Here is a 25,154-nt window from a genome sequence, read left to right as displayed (position 1 = left end):
CATTTCCCTATTTTTATCCAAGACGCAACAACACACTGTGGTCAAGGAAGCGACTCCGAAAAGACAAAAAACATGGTGTAACTAAAACACTGCAGCAGATATCTGTTCCATCTTTGGCTTCATTTAAGACATGACAAAATGCTTAGCCCTTTTTTCTCCCATGAAGAAATACATCAAAACATAAAAGACCTTGATTAAGAGGAAGTACAAAAAGTAAAATACATGGCAATAAGGACAGATATTGAAGGCACATAGTACTATTCAGGGAGTGTTACAGAGAGAAGATGAAGAACGTTTGTGGGAGATTACAAATTTACAAACAGTTTTTGTCGTGACTGTAAAAGATCAGGCAAGACCCAGATTGTCAAACATGTGGTGGTGATGGGATGGAGTGTAGACACAGGACACACTGGGTCTGTATCGGTGTGGAAACTGAAGCTACATACAGTCTGCGCCGTGCATAAAGGCTACAGCCAACCTCATTTACACTTCTGTGGATTTGACATACTTACAGTCTCTCAGAACTGAAGCGTGAAAGTAAAAACAAATAGGCAGTTTCCATAGTGTTACTCACTTGCCTGAATTTAAGTTCCACCTGCACATCAGGGACACTCATCCAGTGTCACATTTTGCATCTTATGAAGAAAAAAAAAAGTATATGAATGCACGCACACACACACACCTACAGACTCACACACAAAGTACCAATCAGACAGAAAATCATCTTCTAGAGGTGCACTCATTTTGGTCTACAGAATGATGTCCGACCATTAGTCCCATTGTAAATACATATACAGTTGAAGGGCGAGGACCGTGTCCAGATGCTGAAGTGCAGCAGGCACATACGGGCGGCTGCAAGGCACAGGCGTCTGCTCTAAACAGGCATCGGCAGGCTCATTTTTGCTCTTCCTTGAAGCACTGCAAACAGGACGAAGAGGGAGAACAAGGCAGGCGTGATAAGCAAGTTTGTTTTTGAAGCCATAAAACTCATCTTATCCCTCTCGTCTGTTTGCCAGGTGAGCTAACACCACTGTTTCCCAGCATCCCGCCCAGAGCCACACTTTGTTTTTACTGCTGCCGAGAAGGACATCCTCCTCAACTGGAACAGCAGGATTAAAAACTTAACACAAATGTACAAATAACAAACATTTCCACATTAATGTTTCCTAAATTAAGCTATTTTAAGAAAATGCTATCAGCTATTAGGGCTATAATCATAATAATAACACTAATAGACTATGCAAACAGTTCTCCTGTTGATTTAAAGAGATCACAGTTTAAACCAGCCTCAAGTCTCCACAGTCAATAGTTTTAATACTGTCACTCTCCTCGTAACAGTCTCTACTCACCCCTTGTGACGTAAAGGTAGAAGAAATCGCAGTAGAAAATGGTCTGCACGACGCCGGACACCACGGCGATCTGGTCGAAGAAGCCCTCTGTGTGGTAGCGCCACACCCAGTTGGCTATGTAGAGGGCTCGGTAGAGGCCGAGGAAGAACAGGTAGTGGGTGGTGATGGACTCCGCCTCACCGGTCTTGGTGATCATGAAGAGCTGCGGCATTATGGCCACCGCCTCCAGGAAGATGGAGAAGGTCCACAGCACCTGGATGGAGTCAGCAGGACGGAGACACAGCGGCATGTTTACACACCCTGAGTGATTTTAAACATTTCTACACCTGGATGCAAATTTCATCGAAGGTACCATCTGAGTGTTTATTTACCTCCATTGGGGTAAAAGCATAGTTTTCCAGGAAGGACAGCCCGATGACCGGCACCAACAGGAACTCCACGCGGAACGTGTCGTTCTCCGAGTCGTACGTGTTCCTGAAGCGCATGTAGATCAGGTACACGGTAGCATAGGACAAGGCCAGGAACACCACCTGAGAGCAGAGTTCAACAATGATTATTGGCCATGGCAGTCCATGTGATCACTGTGAAACGCTGGTAGTTAGACATGCAACCTTTTTTGCAGCTGCTGCACGCTTTGTATAGTAATTATATGTGTATGAGCCTGGATTGAGCTGTAGGAGCTGGTACAGGCAACAGGGTTTGTGTTTTCATTGGAGCAGAGACACATTCTTACCTTCATGACCGTGTTGTAAGCAGAGATGTAGATGGTGAACAGGTCGAGGTACCTGGTGGTGAAGACCAGTGCAAACAGCACCTGGGACTTCCCGGAGATACCTAGAGAGGAAAAAACAAAAAGACTTCAATCACTGTCTCATGTGCAGTCAAAAGCAGCTGACCCCAGCGGTCTACTGGCCACTCTCTGATCCAGGAACAGCGCACAGATAAGACCAGAAAAAGTTAGGAGTCCCACAGTTTTAGGATTTGACAGCAAAAGAAGACAACTGTGCTGAAGATTTATGGATGCAAGCTGCTGCATTATAGGTGGAGCAGGCAGTAAACTGCTCTGGTAACATTGCCACGTCGCTTCCACTCATGCACAACTCCTCAGCCTGATGCAGAGACGTCCAATAATGCACCTGGCTGCTATCTACAAAACCCTTTCACTCTGTGTTTGTGATCACTGACTCATCGCTGTATCTACACTGTAAATCTGCATGTATTCCGCCACAGTGAGGCTGTGCGACGGTGCCAGGCTCCAGAGCATTAAAGTGCAGCGATGCCAGTGTGAGAGTCAGCCTACCAGCACAGGATTTGGACCTCCATATCTTCAGCAGCAGAATGATGATAGCCACCAGATGTGACACGTCACCCGCCAGACGGAAGATGTTCATGTTGTTTGTTTATCGCCCCAAAAAACAAAACCGTGATAAAAACTCCTGACGGGCCTGACGCGTCCTCGGCAGACAGGGCAGAGCTGCGCAGACACAAAAAGCGAACGCGCTCCGTGAGTTCAAGAAAACATGAAAAGACGAGTTACGAAGCTGAAAAAGAAGCTCACAGCTGGGCAGATAACTCCGAGTCTGTCCGGCTGCTGCTTGGCTCGTTTTCTACTCGCATGGAGATAAATTCACAAGATGTCAACTGAGTCCACTCTCAAACTCTGCGGCGTCTACAGTGGCCTGAGAGGAAACTTGTTTCAGGGGAGGTGACGTGGCTGACAGCTCCCACAGCAGCAACCAGCGCTAAGCTACCCTGGACCAAACGAAGATATCCGCTTCCGGGTGTGACTTTCAAAGTAAAACTCGCACCAGTAGACGCGGTCTTCTATCGTGAATTAACCGTGATGATATATAAACTGTTTCATGATTAAGTTCTTCAAGGATTTGACAGTGGTGAATATTGTCGTCCGATTCGTTGTTTTGAAACATGTTTTATGTGGAAGGAAAAATGGAGAAAAAGCGAAGAAGATTGAACAGCAGATGGCGACACGCTGCAGGCAATAAGGAACAAGCCCACCATACTTTTCAATAGGTGGGACATCATTAAAGAAATGTAATATTTTTCTTTTAAGTGAACTCAGAACTTTGACCCTATTGTTCCTGCATCAAATTACTCTCGTTTGTTCCACGAGATTTATTAGGAAAATGAAAGGAAATCCCAAACTGGTAAATTGAAGCTGTACCATTTTATTTCATTCATTCATTCATTCATTCATTCATTCATTCATTCATTTAGTGGGTCTAAAAGTAGTCAGATTTACCATTATTATTTTATGGGGCACTCTGTAAGATAAGAGATATGATAAAACTTTATTAACCCCACACAAGAGATTGTTACAGACAGCAAACAATAAAAGAGAACATAAACCAAAAAGGCAATAAAAAAATGATACAGAATAAAAAATAAAAATCAACTATATACACAAGTGTATATGTACATAGATAATATATTATATTATATTATTCATATATCAGATTGCTATAGTGGAAAGATGAAAGGCAACAAGGGAGAGAGAGATGCAACAAAGGTCCGCAGCCAGATTCATACTACAGACGCTGCTGTTAAGTGTTCTGAGGTAAAGAACCCAAAAGGCCACTGTCACACAGAGAAGACAGGAGGCAGATGAAAGCTTAACAGTTTTAATGAATATTCAGGGAATGTGCAAACCAGAATCCAGAGTAGAGTCCAGGAAGTGTCAGATGCAGTTTCTTGGAGCAGACTGGCAGGGCGTGGACGAGGACAGGCGAGGGTTTGGCACCTGAGCACACACACAAAAATGAGAGTCAGGAAGGCAGGTAGCAGACAAGGGCCAACGTCTTTCAGAGGCCTTGGTCGTTACCACACAGGTACGCAGACGAGTCGAGTCTTTTCAAGCTGTGTGATGAGCTGTTTTTGTGTAATTAAAATAGATTAAGATGTTTTTAGAATGAACATAGCAGGTTTTCTTCTCTTTAGGTAAATGCCAGTCAGACAGGCATACAGTGTCACAGATCTGTCTCCTCCAATGTAGGTGAAGAATCTTATCCCAAAACCCTTTTATCCAGTGAGGGTTTGTAGCATTGTTCATATGCTTTCCAGGGTTTTAAAGGACTCTCCACCCTCTCTCTCCGCCGTCTTTTGACACTTCTGCTCCACCTACCTCCCTTTCCTCCTAATTCTGCTATCTGAATCATTTTCAAACCCTAAAACCACTCGCCTTCCATTTCTCATCACTCAGTGTCTCCCATCCTATCAGATCCCACCTCCTCCACCTCTTCATTCATCCTCCCTCTTAATCCACAAATTGCAGCCCAATTCTGGGCATCACACGCTTCCTTCTCCGCTGTGTCCTTCCCCGCTGCATCTCGTGCTTGATGCGGTGATATCAGCACAGGGCACATGAGATTACAGAGGAAATGCTTTCAGCCTACTTGGAATGCATCCGTGGTGGTGGTGCAGAGAAGTGAGGGGGCACCGCACACCAACGAAGAGTACACCGCTTCCTTATACACCCCTGAAGCATCCACAACACAGCCCTGTCCCTTTTTCTGTCACTGGGTTCTTCAAGATGGGTACTATTTTCAAACAGATGTGTTCATATTATCTAAAATCTGATACACATAATTACACACAAAATACGCAGGAAAACTATGTTAGTCTCTCATGGGTGATTTATTCCAGACGAATGTACTGTAGAGGACATCCTCTGGACAGAGCTGACCCACACAGGCTACCATAATAAGCGTGTGCTGAGCAAAAGGTTATGGGAACTAATCTGACACCCAGGACTGATTAGCAGCTATTTATACATACACACCGTCCAGTCTGCCCTGAGGCGTCCGTCTGCCTGCTCACCTCCTCCTCAGATGCTGGACTGAGTGGCTGTCTGATCCGTCTGCCTGCGACCCTCCATCTCCTCCTTTTCTCCCATCGTACGCCGCCCATCATTCTTACTGTAATGGTGCCCCGTCATTTAGTGTCTGACTGTGTTCTAAACCACCAACGCTCCATGGCAAAGGCTCCCCTCAGCTGTGAGCGCTGACACTATAGCTGGTAAAGGCTGTGATTATCTTTAAAATGAGGCTTAACATAACTAATAGGTGTAATCATTTTGGTAATCACGCAGAGTTTCATTTAACCAGCTGGACCTTCCTTTCAAAGCTTGTGCTTTATCACAGTAGGCATATATTCATAACAATCTAAGTCCTATTTAAGGCTTTGAAACATCTCTGTATGAATAGTTTTGCTTAATATCATAAACTAATTCATTAATGTACCGTAACAATGATAAAATCACTTTTATTCAAAGGCCAGCAGAGCCCATTTGGGGTTTGTTGCAGCTACAAAGAAACATGTTCTGATGTGCACGATATGGCATGGAGTAAAAAAAAGTGAGCAGAAAGTGTCTTTTCCAAACCAGTGCTCAGGGTCAAGGTAGAGAAACACTCCTAACATCTCATCTCTGCTTTATTTCCAACTTTACACAAGTAACAATTCATGAAATCATTCAGAGAAATGGCCAATAACATCACTCCATTCCCGTTCTAGGTTCACTGCTTAGATTGGCTGACCCGTTCTGACCTCCTCATCAGGCATGTTTAGTGTTTGGTGGTCTGACCTGATACGTGGTCACAGTCCTTGAATGGTGCTCTTGCTTTATTCCCTCTCTCTTTGTGTAGTGCTAAAACCGTGCTGAATTAGGCATCAGTCTCTCCTATTCCTACTCACACAGTCCTTGTCATGGTTAACTGGCACAACAGTTCTTGTTATGTCATCCCTGACTGCACAACTAAAACAGACTTCTTTCTGGAGTGTTATTTCTTCCTTAGTGTGCGTGTCACCCTATGAAGCTCCCTCACGTCCTTCAAGTTTCTGTTTTCTGTTTACATCACTGTTGCCACTACTTACAGTGCTGTGTCTCCATCCGCCCCCTCGTTCCTCCTCTGTGGATTTGTCATATGGGCAGATGCACACCCACATCCCTATTCAGAGGAAGAGATTTTGAAAAGAGGTACCCCCCCTGCTCTATAATTTAGAAAGGAGAGGGACGGATGGAGAGCAAGAGGTAGGGAGAGCGAAGGAGGGAGTGATGAGGGGGCTAAAGGGGAGCTGTGGGTGAGGGCAGGAGGGGAGAGGGGCGGTTTCCATAGAAACTGTTTTGCTCACTTCATATTTCCTATAGTCAGGAGGATTGTGGATGGGGGAATTCTAAATTAAACTAGAAAACGTCTCTGGGGCTCTTCTTTTATTGAGCATAATGAGGCTGTGTCAATCTTCATTAGCCAGCAGAATGACTGTGAGGGCACACAAAGGGATGCTGAGATTGTTGAGCAGGTTTTGAGGTCTGCTGCTGCGCTCGTCCTGTTTTGTAGACACTATAAACTAACTTCTGACTGTTACATCAATGGTACAAAAGAAAAGACTTCATACTTGTTAGTTTCAAAGCCAGCACTGATATTGTGAAGCTGGTGCAGCTGCACTGATAAAGACAGAGGTGGAAAGTTCATTTATTCCAGTGCTGTAACTTAAGTAAAGTCTTGAGGTATGGTCTCCCCATCTTTTAAAACTCCACTGTACAGCTCCCTCATGCACATGCATTGTGTTTGTTAAGGGTCCAGCTTGTGTACGAACGGGTACCTTTGTTGCACGTCCCTCCCCTCTCCCTCTCCCTCCCTCATTTTCTGTCATCTCTCCACTGTCACTAAAATGTTCAACAACCACTGAAACCAAGAGACTGGCTGAAAGATACTCCAGCCAAATACAATACTAATACATGAGTAATGCAATACGTAATCTGAGTCTCTTGTATCCACTCACATGCTAAGTGTCCAATTTTTTGATTTACAAAAAAAAGCATTGATAGCGTTGACCACCGTCCAGACATTCTGCTCAGTCCCAGGTCACTTCAGCTGGCTCAGAGCGGTCAAAGTGTAACTAAAGTGTAACTTTCCCTCTTTACACCCATTATGGGACGATCACAGTATGTGACAGGTGGCCCACTGCAGCGTCACAGCACTTCAAGTTAAAGTGCAATTCAGCACAGAATGACGAAGGGCAAAGCAAACTGCTGCTGTGCTGCTTGAAACATTCAAACCAGTATTTTTCTTCCTTGTGTAACTCTGTGCTGATGTGGTGTGTATTAACAGAGCTGCAGGCTTGCGGAGTTTTGACTGTGTTGAACCACTAACATGCACTGACAGTCAGCTCACTGCACCACCAGCGATAAGGGGCTGGAAACCATCCATGGCACAGCTGTGAGGGAGTGAATGCAATGGGATTATGTTTACAGGCCAATTTACAGTAACAGGCCAGTGTTATTGTAATCGTCGTGGTGAGGCACAGTTTTGAACTGTGATGGCAACTCGAACACTTTACTTCCAAGCCGCCATGTTTCCTACGTCTCCCACCTGTTACGGTATCATCTCTGTTGTTCCTCAGAAAGAGTTAGCAGAGAAATCATGACTCAAATGAGTTCTCGCTCGCTCGCATGGGCACGTCAGGCATTATTCAACACCTACACATGCTTAGAGTGCACAGAAAAGAGTGGCAGCCCCCCAGTAGTCTCATCTCCTCTCCTTTTGTCTCTTTGCCTTTCTTTTCTCCATTTCTCTCCTCTCCTCCTCCATCCATCCATCCATCCCTCTCTCCCTCCCTCCCTTCAAAAGCCATGCTCTGCAGAGGGGAGATTGACACAGCACTTTCAGCCCGGGGTGTATGAGTACGCACAGGAGAGCGCACACAGCCAGGATTATAGTCAGTGAAGGAGGCAGCGGAGGACAATAACGGATTAAAAGGGAGAAACAACGGGGATGAAAGAATGAAGAAGAGATGAAGAAGAAACTAAAAGAAGGAACTAACAAAAGAGAGGACGAATAAAAGAAGGGATCACAGATCACATGAATCTAAGGATGTGGGACCTTTGCCCTGGACTGTGACGGTGGGATTTTGAGAAGTGAAGGAAGTTAAACTGCAACCAAAAGACAGAAAACAGCAACCAACTGCAGGGTGAGTATCACTTACGTCCAATTTACAATCAGTATTTCAGTATCAGGAGACGTGTATAATAATAACTTGATGGATCAAGTTTTTTTGTTTCTGTTGAGTACATTACTTTCACAACTTTGCCCTCCAGGTGACATTCAGAGCAGTTCTAGATTAACCTTCAGACAGAACGCTCTTTCACACTTATCACAGGAAAATCAGCACTGCGTCAGAGAGACTAAAGCTCGGCATCATGGAAACTGCTGTGTCGTGTATGATCAGGTGAACAGTCACACTTCTCCGTCATATGCTGTAAATCTCTAAGGCAAGGTATCAAGGTGTCTAAGGTATCACCTGGAAACATGTCAAGGTACAGCAGGTATGACATGTACTTCAGGACAGTGATGTCGTCAGCTTCAGACAAATTTTATTTCTCCATCATTTCTAACTTTCAGACCACTTTGTAGGTTAGTTTTTGTTTTTGTGTATAGAAATCTGTTTCTGTAACTTTCAGAAGGGAAAGGAAAGGCCTCACAACACCACCCTATCCCGGGGATCCTGGGTATAAAGCCGTCTTTTTAGTTTGAATAAGAAACTATTTTGCTGTTGAGGGAAACATTATTGTTCTATCTTTGATTGATTACATAACTCTGTCCTACCCTTGTCCTTTAATCAGACAGCCTGTATGGTCCTTTCAGGGCCGCTCAGTAAAACAGCATCAACCAGGACTGTTAAGGTGAATAAATACTTACACTACAGCTGCTGGTGGATGATTTACAGTTGGACGTGTTACAAAATGATCAATTTGTATTGTGTCAACTGATCTATCACATGAACTGGAAAATAGAACATGTTTTGCAAAGATTAAAACACAGAAAAGACAGTGTGGGGAAATAAATTGTGAACTGAAGCCAACACGGAGGTTGTCTGGGATGTGATGGTAGCGTGGGAATCTTTGCCCTGGCTGAGGCTTCTCTGTGGGTTGGCTCGTGACAAGCAGAGGTGAAACCAGAGTACATATTGATTAGTTTTCACATAGTACAAGACAGTTTCACAAAGGAAAAACACAAGGAAGTGAAGTGAATCCACTCGGTGGAACGACTGACTGAAAACAGTCACCTACAGTCACAGCATCCCAACACATTCATGCCTGTAGCATGAATCACATCAGTGAGACGGACTCAGCGGGTCCTTAACTTGGTTAAATTGCATCACAAATGTTTAGCAAATACGTGTGCTGCTTAATAGACTAGATTTATGTAACAAGATTACTCTGTGCTTTTCATGCCAGTGCCAATCAGACTTACTGTCATTATCATTTTTGGCAGAAACACATGTTTAAGATACATAATTGGTCTTTGGATACATCTGATGATTTCATACAAACCTTTCATAGACAGTAAGCCCAATTTCCTCTTTTCAATGACCAGCTTTAACCAGCACATAATGAAACATGACTCAGACCACTTTGTGTAATTGCCCCTCCAGATGGCGTAGAGCTGTGGTATTCACGCTGGATGTATAATATGTTTTTGTGGCAGATGTAATAGTCTCATCAGGGGCGATTACCAAAGGCTTTGGGGGAAGTAGACACTTCTGCATCTTAATCCTTCTCCCCCAAAACCAACCTGCTTATCATTGTCTTTCTCTCTGTTCCTTTCTGGGATTAACAGTCAGGACATCTCCAGGAAATCGTTCATTAGTTTCAAGACTTTCTGACTCTGCTCCTTATTTCACGGATTATGACTATTAATCTGTGATTTACGAGATCAGGGAGGAGTTACTGATGCAGAGATACAGTAAAAGACTTCCACAACACTCAAAACTCTTACACAAGTGTGCATATTAATGTACATACAATATGATAGCAAAGACTGGACACAAATATGATACATGCACAGAAAAAGGTCTGCAAAAGAAAGTTATTTGGATATCCATTACTCACTTAAAACATTGAATTGAAATATTGTATAAAAAAAATAACTGAACAAACAATCTAAAATAGATTCAGTTTACCTCAATTTAAAAAAAGAAAAGAAAGAAAACACAAGAAAAAGCAGAATCCATTAAACATTTAATGGTTTTGATAAGACACGTAAATGATTTTTTAGTTTTATTTAAAATCTGAGATTTAATTGACAAATCATTTCAGTACTAATACATAGAAACATTATTTGCACCACACGTATATAAGTCTCAACATACTTTCTTCATCTATTATTCTCTATTTTTTTATTTCTACTTAATCAAAAACTACGTAAAAATCTGTCATTCTTCTATATTTTTATGTAATTACATAATATTCTAATCATTCTAAATCCTCTTGCTCTCAGTGTCCTGAGGGCAAGTCATTAGGAAAATAAGTGGAATAAAATAAAACATAAAAGCTTTGTGAAAACGTTTTTTGACCCACGTCTACACATGTGTCTCTCCCTCACTCAGTAATATGGATCAGAAAAGCCTCCGCTAAGCGTCACCTCTTACACCTTATTTAGAAACTACTTAAAATCAAATGTAGATGTTGTATTGCTGCCCTTACGCCCCTTTCTCTCATCCCATCCTTCCCTCCCCCTCTGACTCATGTTATGAGAGCACTTAATACTGTATACTACCCCCCTACACCACCGTGTCTCTGGTGACTCTCTCCACTTCTCTCCGTCCCCCAAATGCCACAGGATTTGTGTTCCTATGGAAACTGGCTTCAGTGAAAGTCCCCAGTTTTACCTGCTGACCACTAACTGGTTTGTATTGTGTGTGTCTCATCTCTGCTGTAACACATCGGTACCTGCACTTCTCCCGGCCTCCTGCTTCATGAGAGGTTATAAAATCTTTGTACCAAAAGGGAGACGCCACTGAGGATGGATGGCTGGCTGGTTTCACCTTCCTTTTATAGATACGGCTCGGAGGCAGAGCAACTTATGTCACAGCTGTGTTGTTGTTTGGAAGCACACCTGTATGAAGGGAACAAAAAACACAGAAATATAACCCTCACACACAGCGCACAAACATACAGATGCAGAAATGTCGCTGCAGAGACGTAACTATATACAGTGTAGATGATCTGCTCTTTATGTGAAATTATAATTTTTCTTTTTTGTGTGCAGATGTTGAAAATAAAAACCTGTGATGGATTGTGACATTGCAGGTGGTTAGTGTATCTCAAAGTGCTTTCATGATTTGGGCTGAAGTCTGTTCTCTCTAGAGAATATACAAAGGGACCCCAGATGTTGTGAAAGAGTGACTGATTACCCCTGATAGCACATGCAAAGAGCAGAGTCGTAGATTATTCAGAAACAAATTTACCCACACTGGGCCTTCCATCACAGAGCAGTAACTCTTTTGGTCAATAACAAACCTATCAGTCACAAATGTGCACATGGACACAAATGCTCAGCTTTTTCATGACACTCAGCACAACTTTTAAAATAATCAGGACGAAGGTGATATAAAGAGCGAGAAAGTCCCATTGGATTCCAGTGTGAAACCAGCAGTCGTCGTTGATAGTTTTAAAAAAGTAGTTATTTTAACCCAAAACATAATCTTTTCCTAAACTTCACCAAGTAGTCAGTGACACCGTGACCTTTCTAACAGATGTCACATTTTATTCTTGAGACTTTCTGTTGGTGGTTTAAAGGCAGTCTGCATGACGAAAGACGTGAGTTTATGTTCTAAATACCAGGACAAGTACACCTAAATGTAATGTCCTAATGTCCATGCCAAGGTTGTTCCTTGGACCTGGTTTGTTCCTGACCGATGCTTAAGTCTAAAAAAAAAAAAAAAAAAAAACTACAGCTACAACTCCAAACTTCAGCTTGGACTTACTATCCGCTTTGTGTCATAGGTATTAAGATGGAAAGATTATGTGACAGGATTTTCTCAGTATTTCTGCACAGACAGTTTTATGTCATCAGGAAAAAAAGCTGTGCTCCTGTCATTTAAGACTCAGGACTGTCCTGGAGAGAAGGTGTTGAGTTTCTACATTGTAAAGCAGATCTGTGTTGTTATGCAGGGAAGTCGTAGTCAGACAGAGATCTAATGATACTTGAACATGTGTTTTTTTTGAGGTGTTTAGGTCTATTGAGGTTGACTCAGTTTAAACGTATAAAATCAAAGTAAGACGATGTGGTAGATCAGTCCATCTACGACTAGAAGCTCCAGCAAACCTTTCTGACAGCCAACAATGGAGCTAAAATCTGGGAAAGTTTATTTTTGTATGTGGTTTTGGGGGCTGATTTGCCATTACAACAATTGCATCACTATTAGCTGAGGATTGCAAATGAACTCAACACGTAATGTAGTCTATAAATGCTCATAAAAGCAGGTGTAAAGCAAAGGCATTTACATAAAGAAACTCAAATGATTAAAATTGATTACGTGTATTGATATGTAACTGTACTCAAACACCCGTCAGCGCTGTCCTGCTGTTACACCAATGATACTGTGCCATTCCCTTGAATATGAAGTCACATTGATTACAGACTGCACAGATATACCTATCATTTTAAAGACATAGCTAAATCTACAGTAACAGTATAATGCTAGAATCCCAGATTAATAGGAAATACAGATTATACATTTGTAAGATAAATGCCTTGGTGGCTGTCACACTGAAATTATCGAACAAGCTATAAATTGACAGCATGTTGAAGCTTATTTTCAATATTAGCAAGATAAAGTAGACTTACAAGCACCTTCACCAGCAAGAGAAAACTAACAAGAGTGGAGGTAAAAGAATAAGAGGTCCTTGTTTCCTGGAAGTTTGGAAGTGAACGGACTAAACGAGTCTGAATGCGATGCTGAGTTTGAATCTTTAGTTTCGCCTCACTCCATTGTGTGTGGAGTAGAGACAGAAAGCTGTCAACGATAGCATTTCAGTTAAACCAGGCACAGCAGAGTGTATTGTTTACAGTGTGTGTGTGAGAGAGAGTGCTGGGGAGTTGGATGCACACCATTAAGCTTAATCTGAAGCATAACAGACAGGCTGATAGATAGAGATAGAGAACATGTTGCTTAACTGTATAAGCAAAGTATGCATGACCTATAATTACGCCACTTTACACCCACATCCAACATTACAACTCTATTGTGCAGAGCAGGGTCAGACAGGGTCTCAGTTACTCAAGATATTTGCAGAATCAACAACACAAAAGCCAGACTAGAAGCGCGGGCCCACAGTATATTGTTTAAATATATGAACTGGTGAAATGAGATGAAACAATATTAGATAAGGTTTTAAAAAAAGGCAGTGTTTGCATTTACTGAAGTGTGCTCTGTTAAATTTGAGTTATGTGCATAAACTTGCTGTAATTTGATCAAGTTGATCTTAAATGAACTGACACGGGCTGATTCTGTCTCTCCTGCAGGTGTCCTCTCAGTGGTCCACAAACCACCTTTATGGTTGAGACCTGACCTTTGGGAGCAGGACAGAGTCTGTCCTCCCGCCCAGGACCCATACCAGTCATCACTGGTGCCATGGGAACAAGTAGGTCCAACAGGTGAGAGGTTCAATCTGGTAGCAGCTGCCCATCAAGGACTTTTAATAGTGAAATTAATTCTGCACTTTTTTAAGTGGTCCTGGTGAGTTTTGTGATGCCTGAGTATCTACTCTTGAATTTCAGCATCCTTGTGTTATTTCCTTTGCTGCCTAGATCCTTTTGTATCACTGTACTTGCTGTAACATCTGATTGAAATTAGAAATAGGGGTGTAAAAGTGTCCAAACACAGCACTATTCTGCCATCCTGACTATCTGTTGTTGAATGTTATTGGACACATTTCATTTTCAACATTAGTTCTGAATGGACTTTGGAATGTCTTCATCTATTTTTATTAAATCTGTCAGGCCAGTTATTGAGCACAGGAGTGGCATCACAGCAGCCTTGTGATGACTCTGCTTTACACATGCAGTTTTATCTGCTTCAGTAACGTCTTGTCCGGAAGTCTTACCACGGGCTTACTGGCTGTAGGAATGGGCTTGTTCATTTGGTGTACTAGTTGGGGTGAGTCAGACACAGCTCAGAGATATTTACAGCAAGCAGATCCTTAAAAAGGCCAAGGCCGTCCTACACTGTCCTAACGAGCACAAAGAGCTCTTCCCTTCAGGCAGCTGCAACACATCACTTGCTGTGAGAACAAGCAGTCTCATTATACCAATGGTCACCAGTATGTTATTAAAAGCCTGTCATCTTAACACAGTATTTTAATTATATGCCACCTCATTTCTGATATGGCCTTTGGTCTTATTGTTTTCTTTCTTACTGTGTTTTCAAGCACATTTCTACCCTCAAATGTGATCTCTGTGTTGTCAGTAGGCTAATGAATGATTAGCAGAGTGTTGACACTCATTTACATATGATCAGTAACATATATGTCAGTCCATCTCAAAATGGGTTGCCTGACTGACACTGGCTCAGATATAATCCTATAATCTGTGATGACAGCGATCCTTCTCACATAGCTAAACTGAACTCACCTTCCCAGGTGGTAATCCTCCATGTAAAGGAGAGATTAGGGTTAAGTTGGTTGATACACCCAAGAGTTCGGTCAATTTCAGTAGATACATTTAGATTTGATTCAGAGACTGTTTGTGTTTGGGACTAAAATAGATCTTTCATCACTATGATCACCAACAAGCTTCCCCTTCAGCTGTCTGACTGACTATTTCTTATCACATCTCTTGTGTTCCTAATGAGTCAGATATTATCTTCTATCTCTCTGTCTATGAGACGGTGTGCTTTAAATGGCACACTGGAAAGTACACAAGGATCAAAAAGATTACTGGCTCTATAAGATATCTTCCTGCTCTTTGTTCCTCTTTCCCGTATTGTGTGTCTGTTACACACTTAGTTTATTCATCAATATTTCAGGGTTTCCTAAAACTTTAAGTAATGGTAGGATGGAAGCCCTAGTTCTTCCTTAAAATGTCACCAAATTCTTTTACCAAATTTTTGAATCTTTTGCTCTCTGTTGGCCTGACAGGTACGGTATTGTGTCAGATATTTTACCAGAGGAGGAAGGCCAGAAGATCGCTAGCTTAAGACTCCATAACGGCCACAGTTCCCCCACCTTCCAGCTGCACTCGCCCTGTGACACAGAGACAGAAGACAGAAGGAGGAGTTCAGGAGCCTCTGCTGCTGGGCACAGCACAAGGGGACAAGGAGGGATGAACAACTACAACGGGAAGATTCTGACAAGGGGCTCCAACCAAGTGCGGAGCCGGTTTGTAAAGAAAAATGGACAATGTAATGTTTTATTCACCAACATGGAGGAAAAGAGGCAGCGCTACCTAGCTGACATCTTCACCACCTGCGTGGACATCCGCTGGAGATACCTGCTGCTTATATTCTGCACCAGCTTCATGGTGTCGTGGCTTTTCTTTGGCATTATCTTTTACAGTGTCTCCCTGGCACATGGGGACTTTGAGGAGCACCTTATGGTGAAGGGCGATGTGCTGGCGGTGGGGGGGCTGCACGGACCTGCCTCTGGACATGCAGCTGGAGGGCAGACTCAAAGGATGCCCTGCATACTTCATGTCCAGGGCTTTGTTGGCGCGCTCCTGTTCTCTATGGAGACCCAGACCACCATTGGTTACGGCTGGCGTTGCGTTACAGAGGAATGCCCTGTCGCTGTGTTAACAGTGGTTATTCAGTCCATCGTGGGCTGCATCATTGACTCTTTCATGATTGGCACCATCATGGCTAAGATGGCACGTCCAAAGAAGAGGAACCAGACCCTTGTATTCTCAAAAAATGCTGTCATCGCCCTGCGCGATGGCAAGCTGTGCCTCATGTGGAGGGTGGGCAACCTGAGGAAGAGCCACATCGTGGAAGCTCATGTCCGCGCCCAGCTCATACGTTCATACGTCACAGCTGAGGGCGAGTTTATCCCCTTGGAGCAGATGGACCTCAATGTGGGCTATGATGAGGGCACAGACAGGCTGTTTCTAGTATCCCCACTTGTTATAGTCCACGAGATAGATAAAGACAGCCCCTTGTACACTATAAGCCGAGCCGATCTGGAGACAGATGACTTTGAAATTGTTGTGATCTTGGAGGGGATGGTGGAGGCCACGGCCATGACCACCCAGTTCCGTAGCTCCTACCTTGCCAGAGAGATCTTCTGGGGTCACAGGTTTGAGCCGGTGATCTACGAGGACCGGGACCGCTACAAAGTAGACTACGCTCGCTTCCACAAGACCTACGAGGTGCCGTCAACGCCCCACCTCAGCGCCAAAGAGCTTGACGAGGCTGCAAGCCGAGCTTCTTCTACTGCTTCTCCCGTCTCTGCGTGCAGAACCACAGAGGACTTGATTCCCCGGTCGCTGAGCGCCTTCTGTTACGAGAACGAGGTGGCATTGAGCTGCGGGGAGGAAGAGGATGACATCTTTGACTCTTCTCAGACTGTAGGGAAGGAGAGAGCAGAGGAGAGGAGGACTTCAGTTTCTGTAGACTTCCAAAACATGTTCCAGGACACTGCGACCATAACATCAGGCAGTCACAGTGTCATGTGTGTTCTGGACATGGACAATAACCAGATGGAGTTTGACATCCTACAGACTGCCATTCCTCTAGATCCAGTGACCTACAAAAGCGAGCAAGAGATCTGAAGAGCGCAGGGAGAGCGGATTGTCACATGTTCATCTTTGGATTGCACGTATAGAAACAGAAACCCCCTTTGCCTTGCCAGTGTTGTTTTACATCTATACGTTTGTTTGTTTTCTTCTCATTGAGATTAGAAATGGAACAACAGAGGAAAGAGTTTCCCACAATAACTCTTGGCACATACAACTGCATTCCTTGAAGAGCCATAACAATCAACCAGACTGATTCTGCAGGAGGACAAAGAATCTCTGACAAAGCGCTGACTTCTGGCTCCCTTTTATTATTTACAATTCATAACCAAAGGAAAGCACAATAGAAGAAAAATATCCAGAAACTTGAGTCACGTGTTAGACTGTATGTACATTTTGCATAGTTAAAATTTATTTAAAAATTAAATTAAATGAACAAGAGATTTTATGAAAGCAATATCAGTTTTGATGTGACTCTCTTCCTTTTCGAAGAGGACTGAGGTCAAGACTTCCATGGTCAGTTTTTAAGATGTGTTGTTTATATATGGTGGACTCTGCTTGATAATCTCATGTTGTTCATAGGCTTCAGTGGTCATCATGCCTGCAACTGTTCCCTACAAAGTCTGCTATTTGCACATGTGAGGCTGCCTATTTCTTAAACGTTTTCCTTTAAAACATAAAAACTCCCCTTTATTTTGGCATCTTAGGGAACGTTAGTGAGAATCTACTGTTTTTGCTGTGCAGTATACCGACAAGACCATTCCAAGTGCAATCACTAAGAGCAGCAGCAGGAGTGTTTTGTTTTTTTTTTTCTGGATTTGATAAAGATTTCTTAAGACAACAACTTTTGGCAAATATTTTGATTTATTGCAATTTAGGAAAATGTCACTGCATGTGAAATCTTATTTTAAAAACCTATTTTTCCTCCTGACAACAAAGTTGAGTTTGAAGGGAATATATCAAAAACAGAATATTTAATTTAGCAGTAACGAATATTTTCATTAGATTATAGAAGCTAAAAAGTTTCTAACTATTATTAATCTATTTATGTTATCAATATAAAGCAAAGTAGACTCTTGGTTCACTTTATGGATCACTTCAGAACTTTTTGTTTCTTGTGGAGGCTGCAGCCCGTGAAAACAGAAACAATACTGAGAAGTGGCTTTAATTCATGTTTGTGCTGTTGCTGTTCGCCAAAGGTCTGGAGGTAAACGGCAGAGAGCACCTCTGACTTAAGATTTAGGAACTGGGGTGCATGCAGCGTAAGTGTACTCATTGTCTTTGAGAGGTAGAAAGGTGTGAAGCCATTATAAAACACAGCGGGAAACAAAGGGATGGAGGCTGAGGAGTGTCTGCAAATGTGCAATAAATCACTGGATTGGGACAGTGAGGATAAAGTCAAGTTTAACTGTATGTCAGGCAAAATACATGACATTTTCTAAAAAGCAGGTGGTGTTAAATACAAGTTAGAGAAGTATCATAGAGAGAGTATTTTTGAAATGATTGTACTATCAAATGTGGCATTTTTTTCCCATTTGGGGAACTGATACAAAAAATGTTTAAATACCATTTATCCATGACCGCAAAAATTAGGATGTGAAATTATATTGCAAAGTTTGTCCTTTCAGTCAGAACATTATACCTTCTGCACCTCATGATACTGCAACTCTCATCTTTGAAAGACTTCTATTGTTTGTTTGTTTCAATGGTGACTTTGTTTATACTGGTCATATTGCTTAAGCAGGCGTTTTTGACTAGTCCGACTTTGTCAGGCAGAAAGACGGAGACTGACCGACTGAAGTTTCATTGCAAACCTGCTAAATATTCAGGAACTTATTAAGCATATGTAACCATTTTATTGACAAACATACACTGCCAGCCAAAGAAAAACTACATTTAGTGTTTAATGGGCTGTAAATAACGATGTGCTGATGTAACTTGTAAGTAACCTAGATGACTCTAATTAGACCATTGTAACAGCAGCTGTACTGTACTGTATGAAGGTGTACTGTAATCTTATTTTAATGTTTTACATTTGATCTTTTTAACAGTATAGCAGGACTGCCAGAACATTTTCAATCAGAGTTATGTTTCCAGATGTTCAAAGGTCCCTCTGCTTTGAGAGTCTTGAGTGCTCCAAACACTTTAATGTTTATTTCTAAATTTTACATACTTTCTGAAGTGTCTATATGCCCTGAAGGTTATTCAACATCAAATCACTTTGAAATTGCAGAAGATCAACCCATAAATGTGAAAAAATACAATGTTTAAAAGGTTTCGACTGGCTGTGTGTAAGAGTCTTTCTGTCACGCTGCTTTTGAATTGTATAAATCGTTCAGAGTTCAACATGAGTACAGGAAAACTGTCCACTGTAAATGACATTTTGAGTAACAAACTATTTTGTTTCCCTTTTTTCCTGCTTTGTATAGATCTAATGGTTTTCCAGCCCGTGATTGGAGGTATACACACACTAAGCAAAATACTGAAGTAATTAATATGAGCTGAAGAGAGAATATCTTAAGTACAAAGCACTTTATTCATCCTTGTATACAATTTGATGTTGCAAATAAATATAATTAAAATCATTCCTCCTTCTCGAAACTTAATCTTGGTAAAATATGTACAAAATGCCCGTCCACAGTCTGAATCTTTGAGCCAAACTGCATCTTTTCTTATACAAATATGTGTTGAAGTTCCAGAGCCACTAGATGCCTCTGCAGCCATTTCTATCACAGAGTCTTTCTGCAGAAAACATTTAACCATGTGTTCCCTCTAGTGGTGCACTGTGGAAGCAGCAGAAAAGTTCAAACCTGGATCATAAAGTCTAAATTCAAGAATGTTTTCAGGAGATACAAAGACAATATCCCATTGAATACAAGTCAAATTGGTTTTGTTTGGGTTTTTTTTTTTTACCTCCACTAGTTGTGTGTGTCAGTAGGGCAGCTAAAAACACTGGGAATTTTCTGGAAAGGTTGGTAGTGTGGGGAGGAAGGGCTGACTTATTGCAGTGTGTGTGTGACAGCTCACAAGAGAACATATTGATGCCTGAGAGCTCAAGACATCATCACATGCCACTTCAAAGTCCTGAAGCACTCATGAAAAATCAGCAAATACTGCATACTGCTGACACTGCGGTCATGGAAGTGCTGCTCTTTATACTAAACAAGTCGTTAAAGGAGCACACAGGCAAATTGGATCTTTTTGTGAGTTTCACTGATCCTGGCCTTTAGATTGACAGCAGTATTTCTACGAACTTTCCAGGTGCATCAAATAATTTTGATGAAAAACTCACAATAAGGGGAAATGCATTTCAGAACTAATGGTTTCAAAGCTCATTATCAGCTTTCTACACAAACTAAGCATTTTGAATCACTCTGGGAGGAACTTTGAATACTCTGTCCATCTTTCGTCCATCTTTCAGTCTGTCACGTTGTTGTAGAGCTTGTTTTCTAAAATTAAGGTTTTGATGAGGTGGCTATTAAAACATTACACCTAAATCCCAATAGCCGATCAGATAATGATTTAGAGGCTGAAGAAGAGGTCTACGCTACCCACGCTTTTGACAATCTCACCATGTGGAAACACATTAAGCCGGTGAATTGTGACTGTCCTCACACCTGAATTTATACAGGGGCACAAACATGAAGTTTTTTTTTGAGGGAACTTTCATGACTTTATGATGAATTGAGCACTGAGGCCTGCAAAGTGAATGTAGCTAACTATTCATGCAGTGGAGGCCAGTGCCCCCTGCTGGACAATCGTCAGACAGTTGTACTAATGTAGTTCACAAGCAACATGTTCAAACAGTAGACGCCAAGTTGACAATACACAGTAACAGGTTTGAGTAATACGGCCAGCATTGCTCACAAGTGTGCCAGTTGTTGTCCAGTCAGCTCTCGATCTCCTGACAGTTTTAAAACTAACTGACTTATGACATCCAAACGCCATGGAGTATACTTGACACCCTACAGCCAGGTGTGGGCAAATTATGAGCAAATTATTTGGGATCGGACATTGAAGCCCAAAAGTGCTTTTGGAGAACATCTAAATATTAGAAAGCTGTTGCCCAAGAGTGATCAAATACACAATCTCCTGATTCTTTCAAACTGGGACTTCCTGCCTCTTTCTGGATCATGGCTTAAGTCTAATATTGCAATGGAACTACTAGACATACCTGTAATTGCTACTGCAAAGATAGATGTTCAGTGAAAGGTGGAGGTGTAATAATGTATGTTAAAGATACCATTAAAAGCTGTAAAATGGAAATAGAATCCCAACTGGAATGTTTGGCTGCACACATTACTGTCTCATCCCAAATGCCCTTTGATATGCTGGTCATGCAAAACTTTCCATGACACAAAACTTCATTCAATAGCGTCTTTGATGTTAGTTCATCAGACAGAAATGTCCTTGGTGATTTCCATGAAATGCCTTGGTTGACAAGGGAGTTCTTGGTTCAAATGAAAAACAGAGATCAGGCCTTAAAAAATCTCCCTGAAAACAAAAACACTGAAATAACTTTTAAATCCCTAAGAAACAAGGTGGTCAAAGAAATGCATGCTGCACACGTACAGTGCTTCAGCAGGTTGATTGAAAGCACCAAGGGGAAAGGTTCTAATGCTCGGACACAAACACACAGTTTGGTAAACGCTAAACCTCTGAAACAAAGCTCTGTTAAGGAGCTTAAGGCTGAGAATACCACAGCGACAGGCCTTACAGAGATTGCAAACGGTTTTTTATTGGTTCTATAGATGAACTTGCAAAAATTTTCAGTTGGTTCAACAAGAGAACGATACCACAACAAGACCCTGACAGCTCTTTCAATATCAAAATGAGCAGTCAGGATACAGTATGCAAAATCATTACCAATCTGTCTAATTCACATGCAAAAGATGTCTTTAATCTAGACACAGTATTCTTGAAGAGACACTTGTCTACTCTTGATGAACCATTCAAAAAAACATGTCTTTTGCCACAGAAAGAGTCCCTGATCACTGGACAACAGCTCAGATTGACCCCATTTTCAAGTCGGGTCCAGATAAACTGGCGACAAAATTATAGGCCGATTCCCACACATTCAATTTTCTCCAAAGTCTTAGAAAAGGCTGTGGCATAAAAATTAATAGCATACTGTACTTGGAGGATAATTATCTCTTGCATCTAAATCAATTTGGTTTCAGACCCAAGCATTCAACAGAACTAGCTGAAAACATGAGAAGCTTCTTGGATAGAGGGATTGTAGATGGTACAGACATTCTACACCTCAAAAAAGCAATAGCACTAAAGCACTAAATTTAATTTCTCTCAAACAAAAACATGGTTTCATTCTTATTTATCAAATATGAGTCAACAGGTTACCATTGACCTAAATTTGAATGCAGAGAAAGTGAATGGGCACACCACAAGGATCAGTTCTCGGACCTTTGTTGCTCAGCTTATATATATATCAATGACATTGCTGAGCGTTGCACAGGAGTTGGGCCATAAATGTACATACTTGAATTCATGCTATACATGTCTTACATTTTGTTTTGTTTTGTTTTGTCTGTTTCTATGTTTGTGTGTTGTCATGGATGGTTGTTCTTATTTTTGATTATTGCATGCGCTGATTTTTAAATTTTGAATCGTAACATGTCATTTTATAATGATTGCTTGAACCATCAAGGCCCATCATGGGACTGGTGTTGGAAATTAGCTTTGGTACATCACTGGTTCTGTGTACATCTCCATAACCACTGAATTAACAAACCAAACCAATAAACTAAAATTCATTTGACAGTCTTATAGTAGTAGGTAAAAATTAGTATTTTAGATCATTAAAATAGCAGAACTCTAATAATACACAAGTAAACGACAGTATGTGGATACGATTTGGCTTTTCCAAAGAAACCAATGCAAGAAATCTTTTGATCTTAACTCTGATCAGTGTACATTTTGTTCTGTGACAGGCAGCTAAGATTTTAGGCATATCTGCAGGGTTAAGGTGTTGTGGTCTCACAGTTTTTCTCTCTCTTGGTTTTTGAGTGCTAGTTACTTTTAGTAGAAGAAGAAGAGGTAAAACCTGAGACTGAAGACACTGGTGCCATTAGACATGCTGACAGGACCTATCAAGGTAACTTGGTCACTCTGTTGTTGTAATTACATGGCAAATCTATCATGCCCCTTGAAATAAAGTGTCCTTAAAGTGCGCTGGTTACAGTGGTTCTCCTACTGAGGAATTTGACAGGGGGTTCAGTGAGACTAAAGCCCCTTGCAGACAGGCCCACACTCATTGCAGTGTGGTCACACCATCAGCTTCTATGAGATTTGCTTTGGAGGAGATGCGACATACAGAGGAGTTTGTCAGGAAACAGCTCACTGGATGTCCTGATCTCTGACACTGTGAGTGTCACATCTGCATTTTGATAGGAAGCACTCACAGGTGTTTGCTCGAGGGGACTTTCCTTACTCCAATATGTAAAGTATCTTTTCCATTCAAGACATGTTCCTATCCCATAATCAAATCATTTCTGTCCAGGTTTTAATTAAGTTAAAATCAGCCAGTGCCAGGCTAGTAAGAGATTTGCCCTTTCAGCCCTCATGGTTGTCCTGTCTTGATCTTCCTTTAATTATATATCCTCCATCTCTGTCTGTCAGCCTGTCGCTGTTCCCATGCACAAGGACCCTGGCAGCAAAAAGCAGCCCACCCACCGGACCTCTGAACCTCAGGAGAACTGGAGAGGCATTTCTGTCGGTGGAGGAAAAGATGAAAAGAGGGAAATGAGGAAGGGCAAGCTGCTCAGTAACCTCAGGCCTCGAGGCCATCAGCTTTTCATTAGCCAGTCAGTGAGTGAGTAAGTGAGTGAGTGAGTGCGATCGGTGGAATGGTAAAACAGGAGAAGCCATGCTGGGCCACATCAGCTATTAGGGTGATTTGGGGGCTCCCACTGACTCCTATTGTGCATTGTCTCCAAAGTGAGCAACCAAGGCTCAACAGTGAGCCTTTGTGTGGGACATTTAAATTCCTGTTAGCATGCTAATTATGGGATGTGTGTGTGTGTGTGTGTCTGTGTGTGCCAGTGTGTGTCCATCATCTTCTCGTCTTCTCCATCCCCTGGGATTTACACCCCTCCAATTCCTCTTCCTCTGTCTCTTCTTTTCCATCCTTCCCCAATGCACTGGTGCACCACTCTGCACCACTGTGCACTAGCATTACTGCTGTGAGCCCCTCTTTTCAAGCTCCTTCCTGTTGTTTCCATGTTCTTCTTGTTTGGTCCCTTTTGTTTATTAATCAGCTGCTTCTGGTTCTGCTATGCTTGGATTAGTTTTGCTTCCACTCCAGCATTTAGACATTAAGCATCTATCAGAGTCAGTGTACGACATTATCCTCACTTTTAGCCATGGAAAGCCTCATTTCAGACATGCGCCTCGTTTATCCCTGACAACTCCTCCTGCAAACTCTTCAGCCATCTCCATCCTGTGCTATACGTCTACCTGTCTCCATGTTGCTGGATTAGGGGTGTACAATTACAGATTCCCAAAATATTTTTGGCCAAAGACAGCCATCCTAGAAGGGAGAAGAATGAGGCTGGCAACCTGCTTTTCAAGAGTTGGATATGGCAAAACTTGTTAAACAGGTTACAATCCACCAAGAAATAGTGTAAGATGTTTCTGTTTTTTGGTCCATCACAACTTTGGAAAACATTTTATGTCACAGGTTGTTTTATTGTTTCCATGGAATTAAATGGAATAAGACAGGTAAGCCTATCTCCTAGAAATGACATTTATAACCGATCACCTTTGAAATGTCTTAGTCAACAAAAGCATTTTGGTTGAGGTTAGGGAAAGATCGTGATTGCTGCTGACTTTTTCTGTATTAAAACAGACTATGAACATTAACCAAATGCTGTCAGAGTCTGAACAGAACCACAAAATTTTGATACTATAAATACTACGAGTGGATAGTCCATTGCAAGATTTCCTGTTTTGGTGAAAAATCTGAACATACATTCGGTGTCAATATTTTTAACTTCCCAAGTATGTTAATTAACTACTATTCCTCATTATGTTAATACAAAAGGTAATTCAGTCTGTATTAAATGCCCTTCAAATCATATTTGCTGTTGCTAATTAGATCTTTATAAATGCAATTTCTAGGAACTGAAAGCCATCCAATAAAACACACACACACACACACACACACACACACACACACACACACACACACACACACACACACACACACTCTTTTTTGCCAACCCTTTAACAAGTTTCAGTGTCTGGTGATCAAAGTCTCTCA

At 41.8% G+C, this 25,154-nt stretch overlaps 2 protein-coding genes across 2 annotated transcripts; one reads left to right on the top strand and one right to left on the bottom strand.

The window, feature by feature from the left end:
• Positions 1 to 101: 101 nt before the first annotated feature.
• On the bottom strand, positions 102 to 3,112 carry kdelr3 (KDEL endoplasmic reticulum protein retention receptor 3). The gene is made up of 5 exons (XM_076751755.1): positions 2,650 to 3,112; positions 2,083 to 2,183; positions 1,721 to 1,879; positions 1,350 to 1,602; positions 102 to 918 (listed from the first exon to the last, which is right to left on the bottom strand). The coding sequence occupies exons 1-5, from the start codon at positions 2,738 to 2,740 to the stop codon at positions 875 to 877; spliced, it is 648 nt and encodes a 215-aa protein (XP_076607870.1). The 5' UTR covers positions 2,741 to 3,112; the 3' UTR covers positions 102 to 874.
• Positions 3,113 to 8,203: 5,091 nt separating this feature from the next.
• Positions 8,204 to 19,461, top strand: kcnj4 (potassium inwardly rectifying channel subfamily J member 4). Its single transcript, XM_076752370.1, has 3 exons — positions 8,204 to 8,333; positions 13,673 to 13,804; positions 15,286 to 19,461. The coding sequence occupies exons 2-3, from the start codon at positions 13,782 to 13,784 to the stop codon at positions 16,910 to 16,912; spliced, it is 1,650 nt and encodes a 549-aa protein (XP_076608485.1). The 5' UTR covers positions 8,204 to 8,333; positions 13,673 to 13,781; the 3' UTR covers positions 16,913 to 19,461.
• The last annotated feature ends 5,693 nt before the right edge of the window (positions 19,462 to 25,154 follow it).

Source organism: Chaetodon auriga, chromosome 16 (assembly GCF_051107435.1).
Source record: "Chaetodon auriga isolate fChaAug3 chromosome 16, fChaAug3.hap1, whole genome shotgun sequence".
Lineage (NCBI taxonomy): Eukaryota > Metazoa > Chordata > Actinopteri > Chaetodontiformes > Chaetodontidae > Chaetodon > Chaetodon auriga.
Note: the sequence above shows the minus strand (reverse complement) of the source record. Positions and strands in the feature narration are given on the sequence as shown.